At 42.7% G+C, this 17,255-nt stretch overlaps 1 protein-coding gene across 1 annotated transcript in view; it reads right to left on the reverse strand.

The window, feature by feature from the left end:
- The window catches only part of TBX15 (T-box transcription factor 15), a 99,838-nt gene that overhangs the window by 19,284 nt on the left and 63,299 nt on the right, over window positions 1-17,255 (reverse strand). The window contains exons 3-6 of the mRNA XM_052794873.1: window positions 11,277-11,378; window positions 9,310-9,481; window positions 8,771-8,938; window positions 5,280-5,344 (exon numbers count right to left, since the gene is read on the reverse strand). Coding sequence (XP_052650833.1) covers window positions 5,280-5,344; window positions 8,771-8,938; window positions 9,310-9,481; window positions 11,277-11,378 — 507 coding nt within the window. The remainder of the gene's footprint in view (window positions 1-5,279; window positions 5,345-8,770; window positions 8,939-9,309; window positions 9,482-11,276; window positions 11,379-17,255) is intronic.

The following is a 17,255-nucleotide window of genomic DNA, read 5'->3' on the forward strand; positions in this document are numbered from 1 at the left end:
GCTTCACCGGATTCACAGATTGCCCCTGTAACGCTGAGGGCAGCACTGCAGCCACAAGGTACCTGAAAAATGGATGCCAAATTCCACAGCTGGCTTAAAGCCACCTCTTTCCTCTTCCTGCCCCAAATGAGAGTCCTTTACTTCCCCAGAGGCGTGCACATGTTGGACATGCATTATAAAACACCCTCTCTAAGTATGCAGGTGACAGAGCTTAAAGTTATGTCCAGTTCTCCTACGCACAAATTTAGGTCCCTATACACTAGATCATCCTTTTTCCCCATTTTTGGTTTGTTGGGGTTTTTTTTCTTTGTGCAGAACGAATGTTGTGGGTGTTTTTGAAAGAGTATCTAAGCAGAACACATCCTTACTGAACTTTCACATCGTTCCATGCATCAGACAAGATCCATGAGATAACAGCCTCATGTGCTAACCTGCTAGGCACCTACCACCCCATGTATGGAGTCTTGCAAAAAAAGAATGTGCAGCCATGCAAAAATGAGCTTTAGTGAGAAGGCACACCACCTTTGAGTGACTTATTTTATAACTCTATCCCCAGCCTTTCAATGTATTTTTTTTTTTCTCTCTTCTCTGTGATGTATTCCTGTTTGTGAAAGGTAGGCTGAGGAGGTGGGAATCAAGAAACTCCATCACTGTCAACTCTAACACCCCTCCCTCCCATAGCAGTTTATGACATTGGTGTGGTACCAAGATATCCAGAGCCACATCACAGACCTCCACCACAGGGCACAAAGGTAGTGCTCTCTTAGGCAGCAGAAATACTGGAGTGCTATGCTATTTTGTGTGTGTTTCAGCCCCTAACAGGGAAAACAAACCCCACTTGGCCAATGAGGAGAAATTTTGGGACAGCAATAAATGCTGACAAAAAAGTGCATTGTTTTCAGCATTTCTGAAATCTCAGCAACTTCTTCTGGGCTTTGGTGAGGGCTGCTGGTACCAAGTGTGCTGAACATTATCCATGTGGCATCCACTTTCTCTTCCAAAGAACTGCACTGAAAAATTGACTTCAAACTGTCTATCAGGCCATAAACCCTCCCCTCTCACACCATCTTTATGAAGGAAGTAAAAAAAGTATCAGAAGAGGACTCACTGCCAGCTTTATTTTAATAAGGTCAGTCCTTTAAAAGGTATCCAAAATTTGCTCTCTCTTTTTCATTCATTCTTTTATTTTTAGTGCCATAAAGTTTTAATAATAGGCAATAAATGAAACAGTTCCATTGTCTGAAAAATGAAAAAAGATGTACGAGCTATCTGTGCACCTCCATAATCCATCCCATATGGCCGACCTTGCCATTCCCGCTGCACGCAGGATTCAGGTCATCGTTTCATTGTTCACTAGGGAAGCCATACTATTGGCTCCAAGCACCCTCCTGGCTCTCTTACCCTAGACAAAAGCTCAAAGAACATTTCCAACACAAACAACTTTTATTCACCTCAGCTGCCCACATCTGAAAGGAAAGTGCTGTTGCTTGCCTTCAGCTTAGGGTTTTTTTCTTCCTTCACCCTGCTGGGTTTCCTGACTGTTGTCCCTTCTGGCTTCCTCCTGGATAAGGAGCTCCCCCAAGTATCCCACTGTCAAATGAACTTTACTCAGTCTCCAAAAATAGGCTCTGTGGCATTAAACCTGCACCCTCGCTACCCAAACATTTGGCTAGCTGAGCTCCATATGTCAAAAACTCTGGTTCTCAATCTCTTGAAGTTCAGGAAAGCACCGCAGTAAAACCTGCCTCGTACATACATTACGTAGGTATCCTTTCACCACCAGGACCGGTTCTCTTGTTTCGCTTTTACAGATGCTTCACGTGCTTTTGCAGATAAAGCAAAGAGGGACCAAAAATCATGTAGAGGTAATCTCTAATAAGAGGGAACTAAGACTCGGCCTTCTAACACAGGCTAACTCCCTAACTCATCAAGGCTGACAGCTAGATTTCTGAGCACCATTTGTTAACATGGTTTGAGTGCTCCAAGACTGCAAAACAATGTCCAGCTGCCGAGCAGTTTGCATCCTTCCCTCTGAAATACCTCACTGCTCCTTCTCCCAGCACAATGACTGAGGCGGTCAGCTGTGAAGGGAGACAACCGTGCAAGCAACTGAAGGAGATCCAAGAAGGGGTGCGTGAAAAGATCACACCCCAGGTGGATACAGGCAGTTACATCGTGATGGGGTGTCCCCAGGGCAGAAGGATTTTAGCAGTCTCTTGTGCTAATGAAGGCAGAGCACACTCGTAAGGAAACATACAGGAAGGTTGTGAGCTGATGGAAGTAAAAGATTTAAAAGGGAATCTAGTTTTAAAAACACCAGTCAACCCCGTCATCTCTGCAGCAGGCAACAACAGTGAAACAGTATCAGAATAAGAAATAAGTGAAGGAAAAACATGCATCTCCATTTCATGGAAAAGCCTCAAGCCAAAGCAGAAAGGAAGTGTCCTAGAGAAGAAGTGGCCTTAGAGCTCCTCTTCCCCCACCATGCTCTGCTTTTTCCAGTGTTTGGGTTTTTTCTCCATCATTTGCTGGCAAACGCTAACCATGGCTTTGATTCAGTATCCTGATGTTGCTGGGATACGATGCCCTGGAGCAGTCTCAGACATTCTGTGGCCCCTGCTGCTGCCACACTGTTTATTTTTTTCCCCGTTTAAGACCTTACAGAAAACCTCTTGGATGTATACTACGCTTGCCTGCTTCACAAATGGCCCCTTTTTCAAATTACCCTGTTTCTTTTTCGAAGGAAGCCTACATTTTCAGTGGGACGTTCTCCAGCTACAGCCTGATGCACCGTAGCTGATCAAAGTTGTTGTGGGGACATAGGAAGCTACGGAGCATCACAACCATCACTCCAGTTGACCAGTGATCCTGATGAGATCAGAAAGTCACGAGAGGAAGAGGAGCCAACCAGCAGTGTTAAGTCCCATTTGGAGCGTCCTTCCCACACACAGCTTGGACCTTAATGCTTTTCTCCCTCCTATGTGGACATCTATGTACAGGTCCTTTTTCAAGGGAGCAGCAGAGCGGGTAGTGTCCTCGGCTAGTTGACAACAGCGGTGCAACCTTAGCCAGACCACTGCTTGTGAGGCAGGCGCCTGACTGCTATATATGCTTGCAAATACCTTTGCCTGTTTTTTCTTCCTAAAGCCTCAGGCTGCTCTCTTTGATGTGTAATACCTTAAAGATTTTAATTCCTCTGTACATCAGCAGAGAGCCTTACTGAGCCCTCCCCACAGCTGCAGCCGTGTAGCAATTTCCTGCCCTTTCTTAAATCAATGAGCTACAAAGATCAGTAATTCCCAACCTTTTCAGGAAACTGTCCAAATTCACTGGGCTAGGACCTTATTAATGCCTTCCATGTTAATCTAGCCCACCATGTACCTGGAACTGCATCAATCCCTACTCTAAGCCCAGCTTCCAGCACAGCTGTATCTCTGCACACAGGGAAGACCTTGTACCCAGGGCACATACTACTTCCCCCATGCAGGAGAGGAGAGCAGAGTAAAAGTCACATATGCCTCAAGTATCAGAACTAATGCTCACAGCAGGAATTAAGTAAGGGCCGTAACATCTTTTTGCATAGCTACAGTAAGGTAAGAACAGAGGAGCTGAGCTAGGAAGTCACTAGGTCGGTAAGATGTCATCTTTGTGATCATGGAGCGTGCAGCATTTAAATGGGTGATGGGAAACATGGGGCAGTTGCCCATTCACTGAACGCTTCCCATACCAAACTGTGAACGAGGTAGCAGTCCTGGTGAACACACACAAGAGGAGCATGCAAGTAAAAACTGAATTACAGTGCCCATGGGGACAGCAAATGAGGGCCATGCACACGACTTTTGCTCTGGTCTGCACACTCAGAGCCTTGCTTTACAACTCTAGGGTTCTTGTAATGTAGTCATATATGTCTAATGCTATAATTAATTTAATGTTTAAAGCCTTTGTCACACTGATTTAAAGGATACCCATTTAGATCTGCTGCACACTCTGCTGGATTCATGAATGGCAGAAAATTTGAAACTTTTTGTTTGGACTTTCATATTCTTTTTTGATAACTCTGTGATGTCTTTTACTAATACAAAAGGTTTTTTGATTAAAGGTCCTGTTTTACTATTGCGTTGTTAGAATATAATGTATTCTAAATAATGTTGAAGGTGTTCTACTTAACCTTTTCATAAAAATCCTGACAAAATTAAGCAACAAAGTGAAACAACTTGACATCACTGGAGAAAAACTGAAATTGTTTGAAACTAGAACATTTTTGCACTTTTATCCTGCAAACATATCAGAAACTCAATTTTTCTTCTAATGTAAAACAAGCATTTGTGCTCCATGGTTTAGAATTTCCTCTGAAAATTAAAATCCAAAAATTCCCTTCAGCCAGCTCTACATATGATAAAGAACAAACAAAATTGTCTAGGTCCCCTCTCCTACAAATTTCATTATTTTGCGCAGTGTTATCCTATGACCTATTCATCTGTTTTACAATCTGCAATCCTCCATTTTTCTATCTCTTGTTCTTCACTTTAGTAACAAAAAAAATTTTTTTTTTTAAGAAACTCTACAGTACCTTTACAAGGTCATTTATTTTATCTAATTCTTTGGATATCATGGCACCATATCAGTAATACATGAACAGTTTACTAATAACTTATCAGAGATGCTAAAGAACATTTTAATTGTGTTTCTCAACAGCAAACGAAAAAGCTCAGAGGAACATGAAAATAATAGAAATGAGCATAAATAAATAAATTATCCAGCAGGAAAAAAACTAACAGCAAAACATATGTACAAAAGAAAACAGCCTTTAAAGTAGTGGTAACAGAAGGAGTAATGAGGTAGCAATGAACAGGAAATTAAACATGCGACAGCAAAAAAATACAGTCACAGAAAAAATATTGTCAAGCAGGAAAGTGATAAGCTGTTTTTACATATATGTTGTCTAAGAATATCTAAAACCCTCTGTCAGGGTTTGGGACTGCAGGATCCAGGCAGAGGTAGGAGCAGCACTGGAGGAGACTTCTGAAAAGAAACGGGGCAGTCTAGCTGGCTGACCTGGAAAGTATTTTCAAAGGAAGCCATCATTATACATTGGATCTGTTTAGGTAAAGTAAAACAGTCCTTGTATTTCCTCTAAGAACTAGTCTACAGCAAATTTCTCCTGTAAAAATTAATTAGGATCACAAAACGCCTTCCTCGGCCTTAGATACATGCCCTGTGCACTCATCAGGGGAAGGAGAGAGGAGATCAGTGAGGAAACACAAACAAGCTCCTCTTACCTGTTTCTCCCAGAATCTCTGAAACCTTTAGCAAAGGGGTTTCTGTCAATTTTTAATCTGGTGATCTACAAAGGAAGAAAAAGAGAATTAATTGATTTCTCCCAACTTTTTTTCTCTCAACAAATGAAAATTACTGATGATTACCACTCTTGCCCAAACCACCTGTACGATGATCTTTCATATTTATTTCCCCAGCCCTATATTACAGTTACCCTTCTGTTATCCATGAACAGATTATCTGCTTAGCAAACGAACAGTGCCAGAGACAGAAACCTGGCACAGCGCTGGGGCTGAGAAGCCGTTCCCGAAGGAGAAGTACACCTCGCACCCAGGTGCAAAACCCCAGGAACTATAACTCATCGGCAGCCATGCAGTTCGGGAAGCAGGCATACTGCTCAGGTTTGCTTGGTATCTGGGTTATCCCAGCCTTGACACTCTAGATATCCGGCAGCTGGATGCACTCCTGGACCTTCAAACAACGCTAAGGAGAAGAGGCCAAGCAAAGCACAGGCTACAGCCTCCAAAGACAGCAGCTGGCCACCCAGTCACGTGCACAAGGTGCTGCTCTTCTGGCCAGCACCTGGGTGGCCCTGCAAGGGTTTTCTGGTCTGGAAACCATCTTTTTTTTCTTTTTTTCCCTCCTCTGAACAAAGAAGATGACAGCTGGACTGAGTGCTTTGGGGGAATCTTCCTTCCTGCTTTATTTTTAGGCTTGAATTCCATGTTGGTAAATATGGAAAATAATATTGGGATTTTGACCTTGCAGCCCATGGTATCATATGCCCTGTCAGCTATTCCCCAACCTGGTGCAGCATGAGAGCTTCCCTCTACCAGCCTCACCTCATCCTGGAGACCCTCTCTCTGGAGTGAAAAGAAAGCAAGATCTCCAGATCCTATCAAATTTGAGGTGTTTTTGCTGAAACTGCTCAAAAGGGACTAGTTTAATACAGACTGATCTGAAACGGATTTGCAGGTGTTTTGCTTCTGTCAGAACCAAGCCCTTACTCTGGATATTAACCTCAGATCTGGAATGCAGCTCCTATTTTTGCAGAAGCTTAATTTGTGAACTTAATTTCCGCTAGCCTGACTTTGCAGCTGTCCTGGGACTTGTGTGTACAGAGACAGATATGTTCTGTGGAGGATGGAATTACAGCAGAGGGAATCCCTGTGGTGGATTTGCTAACATTTTACAATTGTTTCCAGAGATGCTTCTCCCGGTAAGGCAAAGTTTTACAGCCACTGGAGGGCATGCAGGCAGATTCAGGGGATTTAAATTTATTTTTAATGAAAAGGTTTCTCCAACCCATCAGAATCTCCTTTACTTGTATTATAAAAATCCACCCCCCAATCGGGGGGGGGGGCCACAAAACACCCGAATGCTTGGAATTCAGAGAGACAGGAAGAAATTTCAGTGCTTCTTTACGGTGAGGTGGCTTACAGAGCCAGTGCCTGACAGAGATCCCTCCCCTAGCACCTCCCTTACCTGCGTAATTATAGTTCTGGTCATTAGGGAAGACTGACAGGCTTCTTTCCTGTCATTTCTTCTCCCTTCTCTCTCCTCTTTCCATGTCTGGTCTACAGTTAAAAGTTTGTGGAGTACATGCGTTTGGGCAAGGGGGGCAGAAAATTTCAAATGCTGCAATGACAGCAAACCCACCATTGTGTTGTAGTGTTTTTTCCTCCTGGAATGGTTGATCCATTTTGGATCCCAATTTAAGTCAATTCAGGCAGATCAGACAGAGAAAAATTTAGGAGTGAGTATCCAGAAGCAGTCATGAGAGCACTGTAAGCACGTGTGCTCTCTCTTACATGTCACAAAATAAAAACTCTATAACAATTCACTAAATTTTTACAATTCACAGTTGTTACAAATTGGCTAAATATTACAATCTGCCCTGTGCTGACTTGACATGGGTCTGTCTCTCAGTCCAAGAATACTAAATATAATGACATCCACTGAGTTCATGAAGTCATTCTCCAGAAGCACAGATGTTGTCCTGGAAAAAATATTTACTTCACCACTTCTGATTCAAGACCCCTCTGCAATTTATGGCAGAAAACTGTATAACCTGCTTCCCTAACAGGCTTGATAACAGATTATTTTTCTTCTAAGCCAGTTTGGACCCTCAGTCTAGCTTATAACAGTACCTTGCACTCTCTAAGTGGACACGCTATTAACACAGCAAAAAGCTTCACCAACTGAGATTCTGTTTCACATGGCTAGCAAAAAATTACCTTACACAGCCCTTTTAATGCCATCACAACCCCCAACCCAGTAAGGAGGAGATTGACAGGAAAGGGAAATGGGATGTGCACAGTACCTCTCACCTGAGAATAAAACAGGGAGTATGTGCACACGAACAAGAGAAGAGGAGCATGCTGAGCCCAAAGCGTGACAGAGGTGGTCTGAAGGCTAATGGGAATCCCTGGGGCAGAGGCAGCTGGCAGATGAGCGATACATAAGGAGAGTACAAAGGGAATGGGTGGATATAAGGAGCTCTCAATGTGTGCAACAAACACGCCTGCAGAAGCAATGAAGCAGGCCACCTCCTCAAAGACTAGGACATCGTCTTTCACTGGCCACTGAAGGAGAAGGAGGAGCACACATGTGTGTAAGCCACGCCGAGGCCTTTCCAAATGTGCTTTCTTTGCTGGTGTCTCAAATACTTACATTCTCAAATGCTCACGTTTTCCTAGCAATTAAGTTCTTCTTAAAGATATCATAACTTTGGGGAAAATAGGGATAGACAGGGAATTTTGCAGTCAAACACTAGTGTGCACTAAAATTACGTTTCTTAGTGCCATGAAGCCTAGTTTAAGGAAAAGGGCAGATTAGTAAAAAAGCTCAGTAGTCAAGGTCTCTACAGATAGGATCCCACTGTGGCAACATTTTTTCCTTATGATATCTGGAGTCAATAGTAACACTCTCTCCACTGGGAACTGTGCAAGATCTGAATAAAACGTGAATTATGCATGAGGATTTCAGTTCATATGCAATACAGGGACTGCTGCTGCTCATGTTCAAAGGCTGCTTTTGTCAGCAAACTGATGAGATCGCGCTTCCCTAAAATTTTTTCCTTCACTGCTAAAAAAACCCACAACCATGTGTTTTCTCTGTGAGGTAACATATCTGGACTAGTTGTATTGCCTTAAAATTACAGTGGGGACAGGACACTGTAGTTTGTACCATAAGACAGCAAGAAAATGTGAACACAATACATCTCTTTACGGTTGATCTCACCTATTTACTTTACAGTAAAAACTGCAGGCATCTTATCTGCAAGGTGGTTTTCTGTCTAGATACCTCATGTCTGCACATTATGCCATAGCAAGCATTTTCGTTCTGTGCAGAAAAAAAACCAGTGAGCCTGTAAAGTGTACACTCTACTTGAGCTACGTTTCTTAGAGAAGTTAATGTTTCAAACATGAAGAGCACACTGATATTTATATGAACACCCAACACAAAAGGAGCCTGAGGCATGCAGCTTTACCTGTTGATTTTGGTAGGCTGTCACTGTGGTGAAGACAGTCTCAGGGAAGTTGAAGGTTTTCACCCCATCTCCTGAAGGAACTGGCTTTGTAGGAGAAAGATCACTGCTGAAATCCTTGCGGATGACATGAACACGGGGTTGGTACTTATGCATTGAATGTAAGATTATCTGAAGAGAAAACAAAAGGAGAAGGAAAAGGATTTTTTTTTTTCCAAATATTCTACCCTACATCCAGATGTACAAGGAAGCAGGGATGGAGTAAGGGCTAATATGAAGAAAATTACCCTTTTCTTACAAGTATGTACGAGATGAAGTTTGTGCTATGTGCAGAGAGAAAGGGGCTTTATTGCTCTATAGGGTCAGGCAACATTTTGAGGAAAAGCACTGAAGTGGGGGAAAAAAGCTCCATAATTCTGGAGAGTGGCTACAGACATGTGTGCCCAGCAGGACACAGGAGCACTGAAGCACCAGCAGCTCCCTTTCGAGTCTGAGAGGAGTGAGGCTGGGGCAGCAGGCACCAGGATTAGCTTCTAACTTACATGGCCTTGATCATCAAGCTCGTTGTTGGTCAGCTTGAGCTTGTCAAAACTGACCACCTGCCTCATCCAAGTGTCTCCAGAAGCCAGCGAGTCAGGGTGGATGTAAACCCTCGGGGGCACTGGGGAGTCAGCATTGCCAGCCACCATCCACTTGGAGCTGTGATACACATACCTGAAGAGGAAGGGGAGATGGCTAAGACAAGTTGTCACTCACTCACTCACTGGAGGAACATTTCCAGGGCTCCCCCTCCCCTGCCACCCTACCGCACGCACCCCAAGCTCTCATTTGCAGTCAGGGGAGAATGTGCTTTATTGCAACCTCCTACCTTCTAAATGAAAGCCAGATTACCCCTGAGCCACTTGTTCAGACTTGATTCCTTATTAAAACCACCTTTGCAGTTATTTTCCCTGTAAAACTCTGCCACATGTGCCTTCTCAACTCCTTAACCCTCTCTCAGCCAGAGTAAGAGGCTAGGAAATATGGTTAAACAAAGCCCTCTCTGAAAATATTAATAAATACCCTGTGATTTCCGGAAATCTGCACTGGCTGCCATGCCAGACTGTGCAAAACACATGTGTCTTCACCCAGAAAGACCAATGCAAAATCCAATGGATACCACTAGAACAATTGATAAAACAGAATTTCTGGTTTGAAATGTTGCAAAATAGGAAATTCTGTATAGTATTACAAATGTTGGGATTAGAGGAACAAATAATTTTTGCGTTCCTGGTCTTTTGTGATCTTTTGTGTTCCTGATCTAGCCATCTTGTACATGCCATAAATTTCTCTACCACAGCTTTGCCTAGACACTCTTTTTTCTTTCTGTCCTGCGGCTCCTTCAGCCGAAGGCATTTCACAAACAGTCCTGCTGACACCTCTGAGTTCTGCCCTGTGCTGCCCCTCATTGGGTCTCTACTCGGCTCTGCTAAGCTGTTTCAGTCCTTACCTACAAACAGTGACTCATTTCCTGTATTTTCACAAAAAAAGAAAAAAAAAAAAAAAAAGAGTCTGTTCCTTCCACTGCTACTTTGCTCTATGTGGCTGCACAAGGTAACAAGGACAGAAAAAAAATGTAAGACAATATATTTATTTTCGATGTTAATGCTGTCAGAGCCACACTCAAAGAAAGGGGAAAAACATCAAGCTGAGTATCAGACACTACCTTGACGCTTCCCAGGAAAAGCATTTTCCTGAGAAACACTGCACAATCTGAGAGCAAAAATGTAATATTTAGCATTTCAAGCAGAGGATCAATTCTTGAATCCTTGGAATGTGGTGCAGTCAAGACTATTTGGGGAAGGGACTTGCTCTCAGGAGCCTTTTAATGAGTATAGATAAATCACCTCTGTCTGAATAGTTTTCTGGGATGCGGAGGACCATGAGTTTTCCAGAGTACTTTTTAGGATCGGAAGCCCATTAATATCAGAGAAATCTCTTCTTCCTCTCCTTCAGCTCAGCGGTGGAGATTCACCAAAAGGTTTCTCAATGGCTCTATACTGTAGGTCAGAGTCCATATCCCCTGTGGCTGCTGTACTGGGCAGTGAAGGCTTTTAAAACAAAAATCAGCCAGTGCAGTTCAGGCCAGACCTGAGGTGCCCATCTTAGTTCAGCTGCTACTTGCCCATTCCTTTCTCGCTGAAGTAGCTTTAGAGGCTTCAGACTCTCCATTGATAACTCCAGTTATCAGTTTCCTCAGACAGTTGTTGCTAATCATGTCAATTGTGAAATGCATGCCAGGGATCTCCCTGATTAAAAACTGCTATTTGAAAAGAGCGAGATTTAAATCCGAAAGTGCAAGAGAGTATATTAAACCTCTAGGTCTGTGTCTCACGATTCTGGTCAAATCAGCTATGTTAGTGTAAATCAACACGGTCTCCTCCAGCATACCTTTGCAATGGTGTATAATGGCATGTCCATTGACAGTAAGTTATGACAAGGTTCCTACCTCTGCACCTAAAAAGCTTACCTGTACCGCTTGTTATCCACAGGCACAATGTCCATGGCAATATAATACTGCTGGTGAGGATCCAAGCCTGTAATTTTCACTCTCATGGCTGGAAACATTCTCCTAGGAAAAGAAGAGTAGAAATAAGGAAGAAAATTGTGAATAAGGGAGCTGAAGGGGCTCCTTAGATGTCTCACTGACAGCAGCAGCACACTGCTTTACACAGCCCAGTTCTTGGCATGACTCCTCTGGGCTTGGTGTGGGTAGCAAAGACCATGCTGGCAGTGGTTTGACTCTTCAAATTTTTCCCACTTAAGAAAAAGGGTAGCAGGATAGCAGCCTGTGGGTAACAATAAAACATTCCCAGTCAAGCACTCTGTCTGTTCATAGCTCCGAGCAGACATTTCTGCTGTGGTCCAGACAAATTGTCCTCTCTAGGCATTTCTAGAATGAGAACCTTCTTCCTACTGTTTTTCCTGCTGATCATCCATCTATAATTCTCTCAGTTTTTCCATTAAACACAGGATCACTTTAGTTCTCTTTTTTGAGAAAATCACGTTTCAGTATAGAGTTTGATAGTACTGGAGTAATATTCAAAGCAAACCCATCATCCTGAAAGGTCCTCTCACTCTCATGTTTATAGTTATTTAAGAAAAAATGTCCCTCAAATTAATCTGCTTATTAGGCATATATTTCACATTTAACAGAAACACTGGCATTATCGTCATTGTTTCCTTGAAGTCCTGGTAGTATTTCATGCAGTCTTTTTAATAAGTGTTGTCTTTTCTACATCATATGATCCAGATCTGTCTTAAGCATTTTCTCCTGATAGGCAAGTTATGAAACTCTACGCCAGCAAGAATCAATTCACAGCCTTTCTTTTCTTGTCTGAGCACTGGTTTAGCTCTGCTGTGCGCTAGTCACTGTTCTGGATGTGTTTGTAGCTAGGCAATTATTTCAGAAGAGAACAGCTCAGAACAATTTTAACCTCAAAGGATGTCAGTCGTGCTGTGGCCATGGCATAATTTCTCCTTCTTAAAAATTTTCTGGTTGCCAGTAGTCCAACTGCCATTCTACACTTCCCTCAAACAGCACGCTGACTGAATTGTTTATGCCTTATCATATTTGCAACTAATGCGGTATTTTAATGTCCTCATAAAATCTGAGGAGCAAAACTGGGTGTAGTGCAAAAGGAAATGAGCAGCAGAGCCCTGAAAGAAATCCCATGTTGTTTCACTGACTGTTAACTCAAACCCAAGCTCTACTTGAGTGGCTTCTCAGCCCTTATCGGAAAAAACCTTGAGCTGAGGTCCTACAGGATGTTATTACTCAATTGCATGACTTCTGCCCAGAACATACAGAGCTTTGGTAGGAGAAACTCTGGAAGTACTGGGTGTTCATACGAAATTACATTCTGCTCCTCTGATACGTAGATACATCCTTATGGAATGAGGGTGGTTTGGATGGAAGGAGGATATTAAAGGGGAATTTAAAATCACAATGCCAAAATCGTGGAAAAGCATATAAGAAATGCTTGTCCACTGTGTCTAGGGGCCATCCCTAGAAACCATCGTGCCTCTTTCCTTTCTATTTAGTGAGGAGCAGTGAAATACCAGAGAAGAAGTTTTCGATCTCCTCCCAACATTTCTGTTTCTTAAAGTAAGACACAGTGGACACAGCCTGGAGGAGGAAGAAAACAGGAAAGTTTATGTCAGCATCTCCAAACATGTCTCAAACTTTGCACTGAAGGGGTGTGACCATGAGAAGCTATTTTATTCTTTCCCATCCAGGCCACATATACCCACCTGCAGAAGAGGGTGGGAAGGAGGAGTTTGGTGCTCACCCTTTGCCCTACCCGCAGCTCTTCCGTTTCAGGCCACTGAGAAGGAAAGTTCTGACCTATTAGTAACTGCATCTGCCTTGGAAAAGGGCATTTATCGTGGGGGGCGGGGAAAGCACCACCCCACAGCCAGCGGAGCACAGCTAACCCGAGTTATGAGAGACAAAATTGTCAGAAAAATTGTCTGCAGAAACCCTTCAAGGAGAGAGCAGATTTGTGCAACTGATGGTGTGAGTTTGCTAGCTGAATCATTTGGGGGGAAAAAAAGGAATAATGGATTAGTCTTCGGTGGCTTGAGGGCATTACCTTGTTTCTACCACAATGGCTCATTAAATCTGCCGAGCCAAATGGGTACAGGATGTGGCATTTTACAGTCCAGCTCTCCTTAATTGGAGAGAGGTGGCTTAGGAGCAGCTTAAGAGGTAGGTCATGTTTCAGAGGGTTGATGAGAAACCCAGGATTAAACCCGAGTCTCTTTGGGTCTAACTCCACACACTCTATTGGGAAAATTGAATGCCGTGTGTCCCAAGAAGCTCTCTCCAAATCTGCAGCCCCGTGTAAAGTTGCAGTATAGCCTGTGGGGTTGTTTGCTTATGAAATACCTTGTAAAAGATTACCGCAGACCATTCAACAGGCTTAGAGGCTAATCTCTAAAATGATCGGGGAGAGCTCCACTGATCCCACTGCTTTCTCTAAGGTTTAAGTGTACTTTTAAAGTTTTGTAAATTATTACTGTTTTTCTTTTCTGTGGGTGTAAAAGTAACTCAGGTTTCTTTGCCATAAGGATGTGGCCTGGAACTGTCACAGCAGGTCTCCAGCAGCACTGCTGCATGGAAAGGGGAAAATGGAAAAGGCAGAGGCAAACAGTGGTGACTTAGGGATGTACTCAGGTGTAATCTGGGTTAAGTCCTTGTGCTCTGTGTTTCCTCTTGCCCCCCCAGAGGCACCAGCCCTATAGAAAACAGGAGGCTCAAAGGTTTGGAAGGAATTCAGGCCATTTGAATATGAGAACCTTTCATCTAGAAAGATACCAGCTAGCTTTATAGTCAACAGCTAGAGACATGAACGCTGTCTGTTTTCATAGGGAACACGTGATGACATCTGATATATTTTAGGAGGAGGTCTTATATCAGCAGCAGTTTGGGATGATCAAGTTATTTATATGTTAGCTTTACCACTCAGCAGGAAAAGAGTCTTCCTAAACTTAGAATGTGAACTTACACACAAGTACCCTTTTAGGGGAAATATGATGTGATACAAAATAAGTTATTACAATTATTTTATGACTACTTAGAAGTGTTTTAAAAAGCATTTTTGTAACAACCATGTGCCTCAGTTTACTCAATACCTGTCTCCTTCCATAATGAGAATGAGGTTTATGAAACTCTGAATGTGAAGAAAATTAATGATATATAAAGATCTCTAAAACTTGATTAAAATAGTGTTTGCCAGCACAGTAGTGTACTGATATTAAGAACCATGTTTGGGAACTTTCAGCAATAGAAAGAAGTAGTTGGATTGTGCCAGCCAGCATTATTTTTTGTTGTTGTTTAAAATTTTCATTTAACACAAAAATACAGCTCAATTTTCCTTTGTGAAAATTGTTCAAAGAAGGAGGATCACAGGTATATCCCCAAACTGGATTTTTTTTTCCCCAATAGCATAAAGCTTCAGTTTCTAACCCACAGGGGTCTCAAGGTGCCAACTCTTATCCCTGCCCCTCAAACCAGCACATGTGAAGCTTCTGTCAAGTTGGATCTGTCTTCATCAGAGCATGGGCCGTCTTCATCAGAGCATGGGCCAGATGACCTCCAAAGATCCTTGCCAACATAAATTCATTCTCTCTTTCACAGCTTAATGTTAGAGAGGGCAATTCCCCATTAGGGTGTAAGAAATTAAAGGTACCTGGCAGGTTGTCTCAAAACACAAATGCAATTCCTGAAGCTCTTCAGACATTGGAAACACTCCTGTACAGACAGCTTAGTGAAGTCAGATGAGAGTTTAAAAGGACTGACACAATTTACTGTACAGTTTTCATGACTGTTTAGTGTAATGATTCATACACTGTGTAAACGACAACTTAAATAAGATTAAATTTGCTTAAGGGTGACATCTGCTAAACGCAAACCCCAAAATGAAAGGATGTACTCTTCAATTGTAGCAAAAGACAATTTGTCTATTGACAGTAACAAGCAGGGTAGTTATTTCCCAGTCATAAAAAAATCTGAGAAACTATGCAAAATAAACTGATTTAGGTTTGCAGATTAAGTGTGCACAGTGTTTACAATGTGCATGAGTTTACAGGGCAGCCTGAAGTTATCCTTGCTATTTTATACTGCATATTTCCTTGCATTTAAGACTGGTGCCAAATGTATATTTCTTTATAAAAAATAACCTGTGAGGAGTGAAAGTGAGGGAAGAGAAGGGAAGGAAAGGCAAGGCAAGGGAAAGGAGGCAGGAATGCTTTCTGTTTCCCTCTGCAGCATGGGATCATGTAGAGGAGATGTTTGTGTTGAGAGGAAAGGCTGAGGGCAGGGTTTGGGAGCAAAAGGATTTATTGCTTATGAGGGAGAGGGACCCCAGCAGATCTTCTCAGTAGCTCCCAAAGGGGACATTTTTCTGGAAGGTGGAGAAAGCCCACTGGGCCAGGACCTCTGGGCAGCAGTTTGGTAGCTGTAACCTGCCAGTCCTTGCTCTGAGAAGTTCACTCCATGGGCCCCTTCAGCATCAACAGAGCTTTGCAACAAAATCCCTGCTGCTGTCTCTAACTGAAGAGCACTGTGGGGCCCTTCCTTCCTTCCACCAGAAAGAAAAAAAAAAACATTTGGTAACAGCCTCAAGTACACATTTCAAACAACTCTGACTCATGGTTTCAGGGAGGCAAAGAAACTCCAGACAAAATACCATTTAACCTATCAGGAGGCACAGAGGAGTCAGGAGAGCACAAGGTCACCTGTTCCACTCACTGCTGGCTTTTCCACTCCTATTTCTGAGCCCAGCCTCAGCACTTAGGTTTGAGCCATCCCACAGTACAGATGTGATTAACCAGGATATGACAGGTGAGATCACTTCCCTCATTGTTGAAATGAGATCCTGGCTCTATGACAGGTAGAACCTGGGTCTCCAGAGGAACACCTCCCAGCTGTGTGGTCACACTTGGATAGCCACCTCCATGAACAGTAGGCTACACTTCCCTTCCAGAGCAGGACTCCAAGCGCTCTTCATAGTGTATCGCCCCAATAATAGGTGCCCATTGCTTTCCCCTTTGGGCAGCATTTCTATGCAGCAGTTAATTAACAGTTACCCCTGCAGCTCAGGTGACCATGGACTTTAGCTACTGATTGTAGGGAGGTGGGGAGGGATTCAGATTCCTCTGCTGATGTCACCAGGGTACGTGCATGATCACCATTAGTGAAGGAGAGTAGAGATGAAGAGTTAAAGATGGTTTTTAGGACTAGTTGCTTAAATCAGTATGACCTGGGCTTAAGTTGAATTTATTTTATTTTCCAGAGTCTAAGGTTGCCTTTCAAAGAAAAAGGACATAAAGGTGATTGCAGATTGAATGCGCTGCAGCTGACAAAGCTATTTGCATCTTTTGCACAAAGAACAAAGGAGTCTTGTTATAAGCATCCTATTAAATTCTGAATAATAATATTCTGATGGAAAGGAAGAAAGGAATAGTTCTAAGAGGACTTAAGTGGGTTTATGGAAACAGATTAAAAAAAGACATCTATAAATACAGCATCAAAAAAAAGAAAAAACAAAGCAGAATTAAATGGAGTGGGAGTCTGAAAGTTAAAAAGTGTAGTAGGCCTGACGCAGGCAGGATATAGCTCCAGAAATATGTTTGAAATGAGAACGTAGGTTAGAAACTAGCATTACACAGCAAGAGCAGAAAGACATTGTGGGGTCAGGCAGGAACCAAGCAGTGCCTTACTAGTCATAGAAAATTAAGGAGCAGCTGTAGTTATAGGCAACTGAGTCTGTAATTATAAGGGCTTTCAAAACAAGAAGGTCTTCCAGAACTCAAACAGGGTTTCCAAACAGAAAGCAACAAGAAGAGCAAAATCTTCCCCGGGGAAGGAAGAAGTTGCAAATTAAACTGTGCATCTCTCACAATTTCAATAAGTAGTAGGAAATCTTCAGGACATAATGCCAGT

This window comes from Harpia harpyja, chromosome 8 (genome assembly GCF_026419915.1).
Source record: "Harpia harpyja isolate bHarHar1 chromosome 8, bHarHar1 primary haplotype, whole genome shotgun sequence".
Lineage (NCBI taxonomy): Eukaryota > Metazoa > Chordata > Aves > Accipitriformes > Accipitridae > Harpia > Harpia harpyja.